General features: G+C 37.2%; 1 protein-coding gene across 1 annotated transcript in view; it reads left to right on the forward strand.

Moving 5' to 3' along the window:
* The first annotated feature begins 4,408 nt into the window (after positions 1-4,408).
* Positions 4,409-12,220, forward strand: part of LOC126469801 (phosphoglucomutase) — a 37,586-nt gene continuing 29,774 nt past the window's right edge. Inside the window, exons 1-6 of the mRNA XM_050097059.1 lie at positions 4,409-4,761; positions 5,718-5,880; positions 7,931-8,049; positions 10,933-11,089; positions 11,173-11,363; positions 11,449-11,603. Coding sequence (XP_049953016.1) covers positions 4,519-4,761; positions 5,718-5,880; positions 7,931-8,049; positions 10,933-11,089; positions 11,173-11,363; positions 11,449-11,603 — 1,028 coding nt within the window. The 5' untranslated portion in view covers positions 4,409-4,518. The remainder of the gene's footprint in view (positions 4,762-5,717; positions 5,881-7,930; positions 8,050-10,932; positions 11,090-11,172; positions 11,364-11,448; positions 11,604-12,220) is intronic.

A 12,220-nucleotide genomic window follows, 5' to 3' on the forward strand; every position in this document is an offset into this window, starting at 1 on the left:
TCTTTTCCTTGTAATATATTTACTTTGATGTCCGTATTACAGTCTTTAATATTTTGCAGTATTTCTTGTAATGTGCTACAGCATCAACATCGGAACTGTTTCGGATTGACAGATACAATTTTCTTTTTGTTTTACAAGATACCCCTATTCCTTCAGTAATCCATAGCTTCTTTGTAGACTCTGTTCTAACTTTGGTAAGTTTTGGGGGGAAACAGTGTTTGAATAAGGTAAGCACTTTATTAGCAAAAGTGTCATATTTTTCATTCATGCCATGAGCACTGTAAACATCAGTCCAGTGAATGTCTCTGAGGAGTGTCCTAAAATAATCAATTTTTGGCTTATTGATTGCCCTCTTGAGCTCAGATTTAACAGATTTTATATCCTGTTCAGTATTAACATTTAACAGAAGGAACTGCATGTCATGGTCTGAGAGGCCATTGACTATTGGTTCTGTAATATAATTTTGTTCATTGGACTTTTATATAAAGATATTATCAATGGCTGTTTGTGAGCAATTGGCTACTCTAGTGGGGAACTTTACAGTGGGAATTAAGTTGAATGATAGTGTTACTAACTCAAATAAATTCTTATTGGGAGAGTCTTTAAGGAAATCTACATTGAAATCACCAGCAACCACTATTTCTTTGTTTTTGGTTGTTAAATGGGCCAGTACAGCTTCAAGGTGGTTTACGAACGGATTAAAGTTACCTGTAGGTGCTCGATATACACTTAATATTATGAAGGATTTTTTGTGAAATTCTACTTCTGTTGCACATGCTTCCATATGCTGTTCTAGGCAAAATTTATGAATGTCTATTTTCTTAAATTCATGACAGTTCCTTATGAATGTGGCAACTCCTCCTTTCTCCATTTCTGATCTACAAAAGTTCTATACCAGTGATCACATAATGTTCAGAGAGGCAGATTATGTCCACTGGGTTTTAAGACTCTAATTCATCTATGCAGACAGTTAATTCATTAATTTTATTTCTCAGTCCTCGAATATTTTGATACAATAAAGACAGCTGACATTTCACATTGACTGAGTTAAAATTGGGTAGAGTTAAAATATCTGTTGACTGTTGAAAATTCTTAACCAACAGCCGTTTATGCTGATGTAATAAGCTAGAAGTATGTTTTTTGGTTTCTTTCTCAACCTGAAGGTTTATCTCAGTTCTAACCTCTCTGTCCTCCTTACCCTAAAAAAGGGTCTTTTCTGAACCCTATAACCACTGGTATTTTACCACTCATGACAGTGCCTCCCCATTTTAACTTTCCTGTTATTTTCCCAGCCAATTTACCCTTCCCCTTCCTGTTGAGGTGAAGGCCATGCCTAGTATAATCCCACCTATTGAGAGAATCAACAGGAACCACACCAATGTGTGACCCTGCACCAGACATAAGCAGCCATTCCAGCTCAAAATTAACTTTCTTGATAGAAGAGTTCAAATGAGGTCAGTCATGGCACCCTAGAACAGATACAAACTCAACACTAGTATGCTTCGATGCTGATGCAATCTTTGTCAGGTTACACTCTATACTGTACCCAGGATCTCTGTCAATACTGTCACCTGCCCAACCCACTATAACCACGGTGTCTTCTTTAGTGAAATCTTTGCAAAGTGATCCTAAATCCTCTGCCACCTGCTCCAGACCAGCACTAGGTTTAAAAAAATTGGTGACCTGGTATTCTGATCCTAGTTCATCCTGAAAAAGTTGACCAACACCTCTTCCATGGGAACTATCTAACAACAACACTTTCTTTCTCTTTACTGATTTCCCTACATTCTTACTTTTCAATTTGCTGCTGAAAGTTTGTTGTGCCCTGTCTACACCTGCAACTGCTTGAGGCTCACCAGCTTCTAACTGAAGCAACAGGTCAAATTTATTTTCCACACTCATCACGAAGCTGTCAGACAAAGTTCTAGGCCTGTTCCTCCTGTTGCCTGTTGCCACTTCCCACCTCTCTTTACCCTTCTCCATCCTTAACCTGTCAAGATCTCCCCTGGCCTTGTCTAACTCAGCCTGAAGGGTGGCAATTTTCCCCTCCTGTTCTAGTATTTTCCTATCTCTACTACAAATCCTACAAAACCACTGATGAGTCTCATTTACTTTCCTATTCCCACGCCACTACAGTCGCCAACATGGAAAAAACTACAGCACCCATCACACCAAAGCCCCGACCTAACAATTCTACGGCAAGTCAAGCACTCTTCACTCATGATAAACGTAATGGTTTATTAAGAATAAGTCAGTTAAATTACAGATAAACACGAAAATATGGTTCCAGAAATTTGGCCTATACGCAACTGTGCGTAAACGAAAACAACAGTGCACAGTTTCTGAAACAACAACTTCAAATTTACGCTACTTTCCGGAAATGCTAGTTAAATAATGAAGAGGTACGCTAAGTTATATTGCTGGAGAGAGCAAGGAACAACTAAACGAAATTCTATAGATTTGCTGCAGCAAAAACGTAAACAGAAAATACGACTGTACGATCTTTTCGCATTTTCTGCTAATGAAACCTTTAATGGTATACTTAAAAGGCACACTAATACACCTATTTACCACGTAATAAGCACTAAACTATATGTTTTATAATCTAAAATGACTTATCTTTACGAGAACACCAAAACTCGCGCTAGTCGCCTGGCTGCAGGGCTGCCAACCAACAACAAGAGTAGACAACAAAGGCTCAATAATATTGACATCTGGTGAATGTAGTCGCCAGTAGACATTCGACAAATCATCCTTGTGCTCGTAAAACCAATCCTGGACCATGTGAGCTGTGTGAACAAGGTCTCTGTCATCTTGCAATACGTTAGTATCACTGAGTAATGGGGAATAAACATCATACCACGGGACGGAGATTATCAGCCAAAGCTGCCGTATTGTCATTGATAGTAATGCGACCTCGCAGAGTAAAAGTTAGGCCCTTGGCCGGCCGCGGTGGACGAGCGGTTCTAGGCGCTACAGTCTGGAACCGCGCGACCGCTACGGTCGCGGGTTCGAATCCTGCCTCGGGCATGGATGTGTGTAGTGTCGTTAGGTTGGTTGAGTTTGAGTAGTCCTAAGTTCTAGGGGACTGATGACCTCAGAAGTTAAGTCCCATAGTGCTCAAAGCCATTTGAACCATTTATTTGAGGCCCTTGGAATACCATGATATGGTCGCTCAGATCAACACCAACCCTCCGCTGTGTTTCACTCCTGGGGCGCAACCTATGCCAGAAGCTGGAGGCTGTGAAACAAGACTTATTTGATCAAATGACAGTATTCCATTGTTCCATAGTCTAGGTTTTATGGCTTTGGCACCATGTTTCTCCCTTAGGGGCAATAGCATCTCTGATGAGTGGATTTGGAAATCCAGCTTGCCCTGCAATTCCCTGCTTATGGAGCTCCGTTCGTGTTGTTTTGGTGTTTACAGGGTTCGCGAGTGCTACAGTGAATTTTGCAACTGTCGTTCTCTTATTTTGTTTTTTTCTTCCATGACCTCCGTCGTAATCGTTCAGCATAGGCTTTCGTCCGCGTTGTAACTTATCACATAACGTTTTTCCACTTTCTCTGCATACACTATAAATCTTCGATACGGTGCGTGATTTGGCCGCGACTGACACTTGCAACGTTTCGAGAACATTGCACAGGTGCCATTCGTAGTAAATTATGACAACGCCACCTGCACGCTTGGCTATCATCTGAATTTAGGCTATGTTCATTCATGCGTTTCTCGCGGTGGTTCAATATTTTATGTCCAATCCCTGTATGTGAGAGCGAGACAACAAAACCGTTAATCGCATAAAACACCTATAAAAAGTCCGTTAGGTAATTTCAGATACCGGGTATTACGGAACAAGCCTTATATATATATATTTTTTTTTTTTTTCAATTTTTGTCTGCTTCACTCCGTGGGTTGTTGGCTACTGATGTGAAAATGTCGGATTCCGTTCCCATTGTTCACTTGGATTTTTTTTCTGCGGAAGTAAAGTTGAAAGGATGTCACCCACTTTCATGATACTGGGAAGCTGCTTGAGTTAATAGTCAGCGGCTCTGACGCGCATGCCGCTGAATTCGAAAGCTCGTCAGGTTTTTGCAAGGTTGTGAGTTTCAAGTTTCTTTATCAACGTGCTGTTCACACAAAAAAAGAATTCAGAATATAACCACACATTATTCTGGTAAGCCCGTTGGTGAGAGCAGTATCTCCTTGATGTATGAATTCACGAGAGTACGGCTCCAAGCGTTGTTCAACCTGACTTGACACTACCGCACCGGAATTTCTGCTAAGATTTCATGGCGCAAATTTTTGTGATATTCGTGCAATTTTGAACTTGAAGAGACTCACATTAAGAACCAGTCCGCGTCCTCTAGTGCAAACTCTGGTAAATCACCTTCAAACGCCCTTCGCAATGAGATAAGAAACTGTGTGTGTGTCTGCTATAAGTATGTGTGAGAGAGCGTATATATAGGCACTTGAGGGAGCGCCGGTAAGTGTGAAAGTGTGAAGGTGGTTAGCGGTCAGAGATGTCGTTAAATGTGGAAAATGTGAAAACAAATGCTTTCGGCGACCAGAAGCCGGGAACAAGTGGTTTACGTAAAGCTGTCAAAGTTTTTCAGCAACCAAATTATACAGAAAATTTTGTGCAGAGTATTCTTAATTCCCTGGGCGACAAACTACAAGGTTCCACGTTAATCGTTGGAGGAGATGGGAGGTATTATTGTAAAGAAGCTGTTGACAAGATCATCAAAATCTGTGCAGCAAATAAGGTTCGTAGCAGATTAAACAGTGCACCGGTGATACATGTGGTATGTCATGTTTACTGCATGCTCACAATGACATTACTGTAATTAAGAATTATGCCCGACCATGTAATTCGCAGATGAGTGGTATTTAGGCAAGAAAGTCTACTGTCAGTGAGCGTATATGTTATGTATTCAGCTATGTTTTCGATTTGTTATTTCAGTGGCCAACATTTTATACGTTCTAATAACGTGACAGCGTCACATTTTTTCCCTCCTGTTTGAATGCTGTTTCTGTTGTGTGTCTAAGATGGGGGAGAACCAACAATGTAATCTATTGAAATCAAATTACTGAAATTTGATTATTAAAGTTAAAATTACAAACGTTCTGAAGTAATATTACTGCAGACATTTAGGTGTAATGGACCGGAACAAAAGTAGGAAATTCATGAGAGGTACATTGTAATCAGTGGTGGGAACTTCATTTGTGTTCAGAATTTCACATGCTGCTCTGATCATCAGGTCATTCCCAATACATTGTAACGAAATACTGCATAATTTCATGAAGAAAATGTTAGTGAACTATGTTGTAACCATGACCTATGACTTAGTATTGGGGGATGCACAAAAGCAGTGCTGACATCTGGTATTCCAAATACAGTAATAATTGTTGATGGTTAATTCTGAAAGGTATTGAACTTGGGCAGAGTAACTGTTGATGACTTGACAAGAATAACAATTTACTGTCAAAGCATGTCCACCAGAACTAATGTACCAGCAGTCAGCATAAGTTCACATCAATTTACTGTCATATAAATGAGTAAAAATTTGTACATGACTGAGATTGCTGGTATGTTTCTGTATTTATTGATATGCTCATTGATCTGCAAAAATCAAGGTGTTTATGATACATTACTAATGTTTAATAAGATTCAGGTTTTTTAACTATTTTATTGACACAATGTTGATCAATTTTGTTTTAGGTTTCAAAGCTCTTTGTTGGACAAAATGGTATTTTATCCACACCAGCAGTTTCTGCTCTCATTAGGACACACAAAGCAACAGGGGCCATTATTCTCACTGCCAGTCACAACCCTGGGGGGCCAGATAAGGATTTTGGAATAAAGTTCAACGTATCAAATGGAGGTAAGAATGTGACGGTTGTTGTGGACAGAGTATGGGCAGTGTGAGTTGTGTGTGTCTAAGAGGCCAAACATAGTGCTTTCTACCAAAATATTTTATGTAAATATATTGCCTTCAGATCCACTGTGGCTTTGTCCCATGGCTTGAAGAACCACTGACATCTTTGCTGTCTGGCTGAGTATCCATTCAGTACCCACATTTGTCCAGTCTGACAGATCCACACACACTGCCTTGATATACTTGTATGTGTTATACACACATTTTATAGGGTTTGTTAATCAATTGTTATAAATTTTTTCCTGTCTTTGTGTTTGTGCCATTCATGGCACATGTTGTTCTGTTGCTTACCTGTGTGTTTCCCAGCTATTCCAGCAAAGAGAATCATAGAGGTCATGCACATGAATGAGGAAATAGACATATTTTTGCACTACAACCTCTTCCATTACATAGATGAAGCACACTTAAGGCAGGGTATCCTTGCTGTCAGAGTAACAAATTACCTTGTTTTTCCATTTTTTTAATAAAAAAAAAGAAGAGAAGAAGAAGAAAATACTGTGTCATGGGGCACTATTAGTCAGTTACCTTGTGGCAAATTGGTTCTGGACTTTAAATATGCATAAAACAACTTTCCATGTGAAACATATGTCAGATGCCGAACCAAAATGCCTTTAGCTGTCTAAATTTCTGGTGGTTATTTTATTTGAACATCCAGTTTCAACGTGACATTATGCCACCTTCAAGCCCCTCACTTACAGGTAGGAAGAATCCCATCTCTGGTCCAGTGAAAATAAAAATAAAACAGCAGCTGGAAATTTAGACAGCTGAAGGTGTTTTGATTGTACATTTTATATTGAACAGCTGAGGTCGTGCAACCGTCTGTGTAAAAATGGACTGGCAGAGACTGTTTCCATATCAGTGATTTTGAAAACTACTTGCTTCCATGATACGAATTACTCGTGACTCTTTCCTCCTGAAACACTAAAAGCATTCATTTCAGTTTCTCTATTACCTTATACGACTTTTCTTGTTTTACATTGTGATTTAAGTTGGTGTACTTGTAAACAGAAGTTTATAAAATATGAACTGAATGTTAACAATTGCACACACTGAATGTTAACAACTGCATTAAACTGTGTGACACCAAAATCAAGATAATGAGTAGGAATTGTCTAAAACACTGTTGTCATAAAATTGAGTGTCAACATGGTTTCAGCATCTGGTGAAATTCCCAGTAAGTTTAACATAAAACTTAATTTCAAATTTATTTTCCCATAAAGTGTCATGTACCTTGTATTTTGAAACACACATACTTGCGTGTAAGTCAACTGATCCTCAAAGATACCATATTTCATCTCTAATATCTGCCAGTTATATTATATTTTAACTGAAGAAAGTGATACTCTAGACTTCTCCATTGCAGCTATGTACACTGTTGGCCATTAAAATTGCAACACCATGAAGGTGGCATGCAGCAAGCATGTAACTGGCTTAGAAGTGTTCCAGTGTGTGTTTAGATATGCAAATGATTAGCATTTCTGCTCAGTTGTACAAAGTAGGTAAGAGCAATGTCAAATACAATTTGGGAAAGATTATGCATAGCTTCTGATTCAGAAATTGCCTTTGAATGTTGTTTGTTTGTGAGGGGATAATGTTATGGCTTGTGTAACAAGGAAAAAGTCTACCATCTTTCGGTGGTTCCAGTTTTCATTTTTTGCCTCCGTCCATTTCCTAAAAAACTGAGTAATTATAGTTAGTAATATTTATCAAGAAGTATCTCTTGAATGATCAACAGTCCAAGACATAGACCATTAATGAGAGCTTTATGATGTGTTATATGTACAAAATTTTTGCTGTTTTGTATGTGCATGAATGTGTTTTTTATCTGTTCTTGGCTATTTGACTGACATGTGATTTTGCTTATAGATAGAACTTGGTGTACAACACTCCTGGTTTTTTTTTCATATATTATGATCTTGTTCATCCAAATTATTTAACTAGCTGAAAAGTAGATTTTTTAGTAATGTTTCATTCACATATTTCCTTATGTCTACAGGGCCAGCACCAGATGGTGTAACAAATGCAATTTTTGAGCTTTCAAAAACTTTAAGCTCGTACAGTATTGTCCCAAACTTGAAGGTTGACATTTCAAAATGTGGAAGTCAGGCTTTCACAGTAAGTTATTACTTTACTTCTGTGCATGATTTTTCATTGCATGGCAATTAGTAACACATTTATATAAAATTATCACAAGTGTTGAAGTTACCACTCACCCCAGAAGTCTAAATTTATGAACAGTATAATTGCCTTTGTAATTGTTCAGGCCATGGTTATACATAATTTTAAAGTTTTTTACTATACTGTGTTCTTTCATTCACATTTTACTGAAATAAAATTTGGCCATCAAAAAACTGGTGTAGGTAATCATCTATTTCCAAACTCCAGATAATCTGCACTGTGCCAGAATTTGATTAGTTACAATATTTTAACTGTATTGTATTTCATGAAGAAGTTTCCTTGTTCACTGAGCTGTACTTGAAAATCAAAAACACTGAAAATGCATAGTTTTTGTGTGAAATTAGCACAAAAAGAATGTTTCATTGGTTTTGCTGTGATTTAAGTTTTTGTATGCCGTTTTGCATAAATGCACACACAGCTAAGTAATGTTTCTGTTAAAAGTATGATAGTTTTTTAAAAAACTATTAGTAAAAGTGTTATGCACCTAAGCCATTAGAAACTTTATACTGTCACGGTAGTACGATATTTTATGAGCACAGAAGTGTTTCTTTATTCATAGCATTCTAGTTTGTCCTTCTAAAGTAAGCAATACTCTTATTTTCAGTGGGCAGAGTGGAAGTTCTGCGGACTGCCATTTCTATTGTTAATAAAAATTATAGTATTGATCTCTAAGAAAAGATGGGATTACCAGTAGCATGATGGATTAATAAATTTTGGCCATCATGCTTCAAAACATCAAAATTATCTAAATAGATGATGTTTTAAAAGAAATATCATCAGTATAGTAATGTTTATTTTGTCATATGTTACATACAGTAGATGACACTTCCATATTTATGGTAATTTCACAGATAGTACTTTATCATCATGTTGTTTACTCTAGTAATTAAAACTTAAAAGTTAGCAGTTATTTACAAAAGAACTTCTTCTTAGTCTCAACAGATTTTACTGTCTTTCTTGCCATTTGCAGCTTTGTTGTAGGCAGACATTGACTCTATAGCCAATGCAGTTTATTTAGTAGTCTGGTCTGCATTAACTAGACCCTATGAACCACTTTGTTGTTTTTGTGTGTGCATTTGTGTGGGGGGAGGGAGGTACTGTGTATACTACTATCATTTCTTCTTTCTTGCATTTCCATTCATTAATGATATGCAGGAAGAACTACCATCAGCTACCCTCAAAATTAGATCACACTATTCGGATGGTACCATCATTTTGCGAGATGGGTGGGGAGGTAATATGTGCCTTGTCTCCTCTTGGAACATATGGCTCTGAAATTTTAACTGTAAACCTGCTGGTTATGTGCAATTGCCTCTCGTGTAGTAGCTGACAACGAAGATGGATTAGCATTTTTGACACTTTGGTTTATTTATTTATTCATTTATTTATTTATTTATTTATCGGGTTCAGTGGGGCCATGTGAGCCAATGTTACTTAATCATGGAATGAGTCAGTACATTCTTCAAGAATGCTAATTATAAAATTAATAAAAGAAAGAAACTAAAGAATTAAAAAAACGTGGAAGAAAGAGAGGAAGTATATTAATAAATTACAGAGAAAAGTTTCCAACTATTATGGGGAACCCTTGTAAGTAAAAAAAAACCTGCCACAAGGAAACCTTTCAAGATAGATTTAAAGATCTGTGGTTTATTATTCAGTTTTGTCAGTTCTGCTGGATAATGCACACTCTTCCATACAATGCTTAAGGAAGTTGTTATCAAAATGCATTCATTCCATCCTGTGTTCACTGAATTAATTTTATAGTTTCTTCTGTGTGGTTCACTATTGTCAGCAACAAATGCCACAGTGTAATATAAGTAGAGAGATGACAGACTTAGAATTCCCAGATGTTTTTCTGTGGGAAATCTGAAAACTGCTGTCTACAAGGACATACTAACTGAACCAAAAGATATACAATGATGTGTTAACAGAACCTGCTCAGACTTCTCCAATAAAATGCTAGCACGTGTGCAGCAGTCATTTCGTATCAGACTGGAAGTTTGTATTGCTGCTGCCAGTGTTCATTTTGAATACAACCAGTTGTCTTGTTAGTGGTTAGAATTCACATAGCTAGTGTATGCACTAGTATTGACTTTGTGTGTGCCACCACAGGTATTGTACAAGTGTCAGTGTGGAAACTTTACACAATACAATGCCTCATAAACAACTTGCTCTAGACTTCTGCATCAAACGCCACTGACATTCTAATTTACCCTACATTTAGTTTGTTAATGTCAGTAGGCATTGTTCCATGTAAAAAGCGTTTGTTTGCACAAAAATACACTTCATAAGTGTTATTGCACTCTGTTTACAGGATAACAGTACAGGCCCCTGACTACCAATCCATTCTGTGAAAACTGCACATGAATAGCACTTCCCATTTTGCAATATCTACAGTGCAAGTTTTAGGTAATTCACCCTGTATACATAAAATTGTTTATGAAGGATGTCAGATGTATTAAGGATGAAGAACTGAAAAGGTACATACAGTATAAGAACAGACAAATACTAGCATCAAAAATGTAAAAGGAATGCTGCATACACATGGAAAAAAGTGTTTTGCAGAATGTCTTAATGAGTACTGGGGATTACTTGTATTTGTCAGATAGTGTCCCAGAATGTTTTGTATCTGAATGATTGGAGGAGCTATATTATTAGACAGGAAAATTGTTTGTTTATTTTTATTTGCAAATTCACTTTATCTGTGTCACAAGGTCATAAAACAATATTAATCGACAATTTGTTGATTTTTGGGAGTTTAACATTTTGGACTATAGTTTTGCCCTCTTTGTTAGTAATGTTTACTTATATTTTTCACAGGTTGACAACCAAAAGTTTGAAGTTGAAGTGATAGATTCTGTTGAGCATTATGTTACCTATATGAAAGAAATTTTTGATTTCTCTGCCTTGAGAGCACTGATTAAAGGCGACAGTACTGGGAAGCCCTTCAGCATTCTCATCAACTGTTTACATGGAGGTATGGTGATTAAGTTCTCTGTTCTGTACCTTTATGTGGAAAGAGTTTGTGGTTAGCTTATTTTCTTATGATTTTTTTTCTAGTTACTGGACCATATGCTAGCCAGATATTTGTAAAAGAACTTGGAGCACCTGCAGATAGTGTAGTGAATGCAGTTCCCTTAGAAGATTTTGGTGGGCATCATCCTGATCCTAATCTTACTTATGCTGCTGATTTGGTGAATGCTATGAAAGCAGGAGAATATGATTTTGGAGCTGCATTTGATGGTGATGGGGTAAGTACCATATAGCTATCCTGAAATTTTGAGTGTATATATCAACATGTACTTTACCAGTAACTGTGACTTATAATTTTTTTAGGACCGTAACATGATTCTTGGGAAAAAAGCATGTTTTGTTACACCTTCAGACTCCCTTGCTGTATTAGCTGCCAACTTAGAATGTATACCTTATTTCAAGCGCACTGGTGTGAAGGGATTTGCAAGAAGTATGCCAACTGGAGCAGCGGTTGACAGGTAATCACTAAGCTATGTTTATACTGCACAAATTTCTGTTCATAGCATAATGTGAAGTCTCATGTCATAACTGTGCAGTTTTAGATTTCCAGGATAATGTCTTTGTTGCTATTATTTATTACAGTTTTTGTTGCTATTTTTTACTACAGTTCACACTCATGTAGACTGTTAAGGGTGTACAGTGAGAATCGGTGTTAGATATCTGGAAAAAGTAGACCATAAAAATAAACAATATTACCAATTTTGTTTTCAGCCTTGGTACTGAGAAGTATGAGAAGGAACAGTGTTCTTTCTCACTGATTTGGCAGGAGATTAGTTCTGCTATTACAAACAATACCTTGCAAATAGAAAATTTTGTACAATGTGTGGTTATTGTGTAGTTTCCATACCATACTTTAGTGAGGATAAGATGTGTATGAGGATATTCACTTCAGAGTGCAGGAAGAACTTTATACTTTTGTTCACTCGTTTGCTGCTACAGTTGTCATTGTAAGCATGTGTCCCTAGGGAAAGTGGAAGGTAATTACATCCACAGAATAGATTTTCTCAACACTGACAGCTGTTGTTTGAAGTGGCTGATACTGTTGGGATTTCAGGGATTTGATGAAGAATATTAT

This window comes from Schistocerca serialis, chromosome 3, assembly GCF_023864345.2.
Source record: "Schistocerca serialis cubense isolate TAMUIC-IGC-003099 chromosome 3, iqSchSeri2.2, whole genome shotgun sequence".
In the NCBI taxonomy this organism is placed as follows: domain Eukaryota; kingdom Metazoa; phylum Arthropoda; class Insecta; order Orthoptera; family Acrididae; genus Schistocerca; species Schistocerca serialis.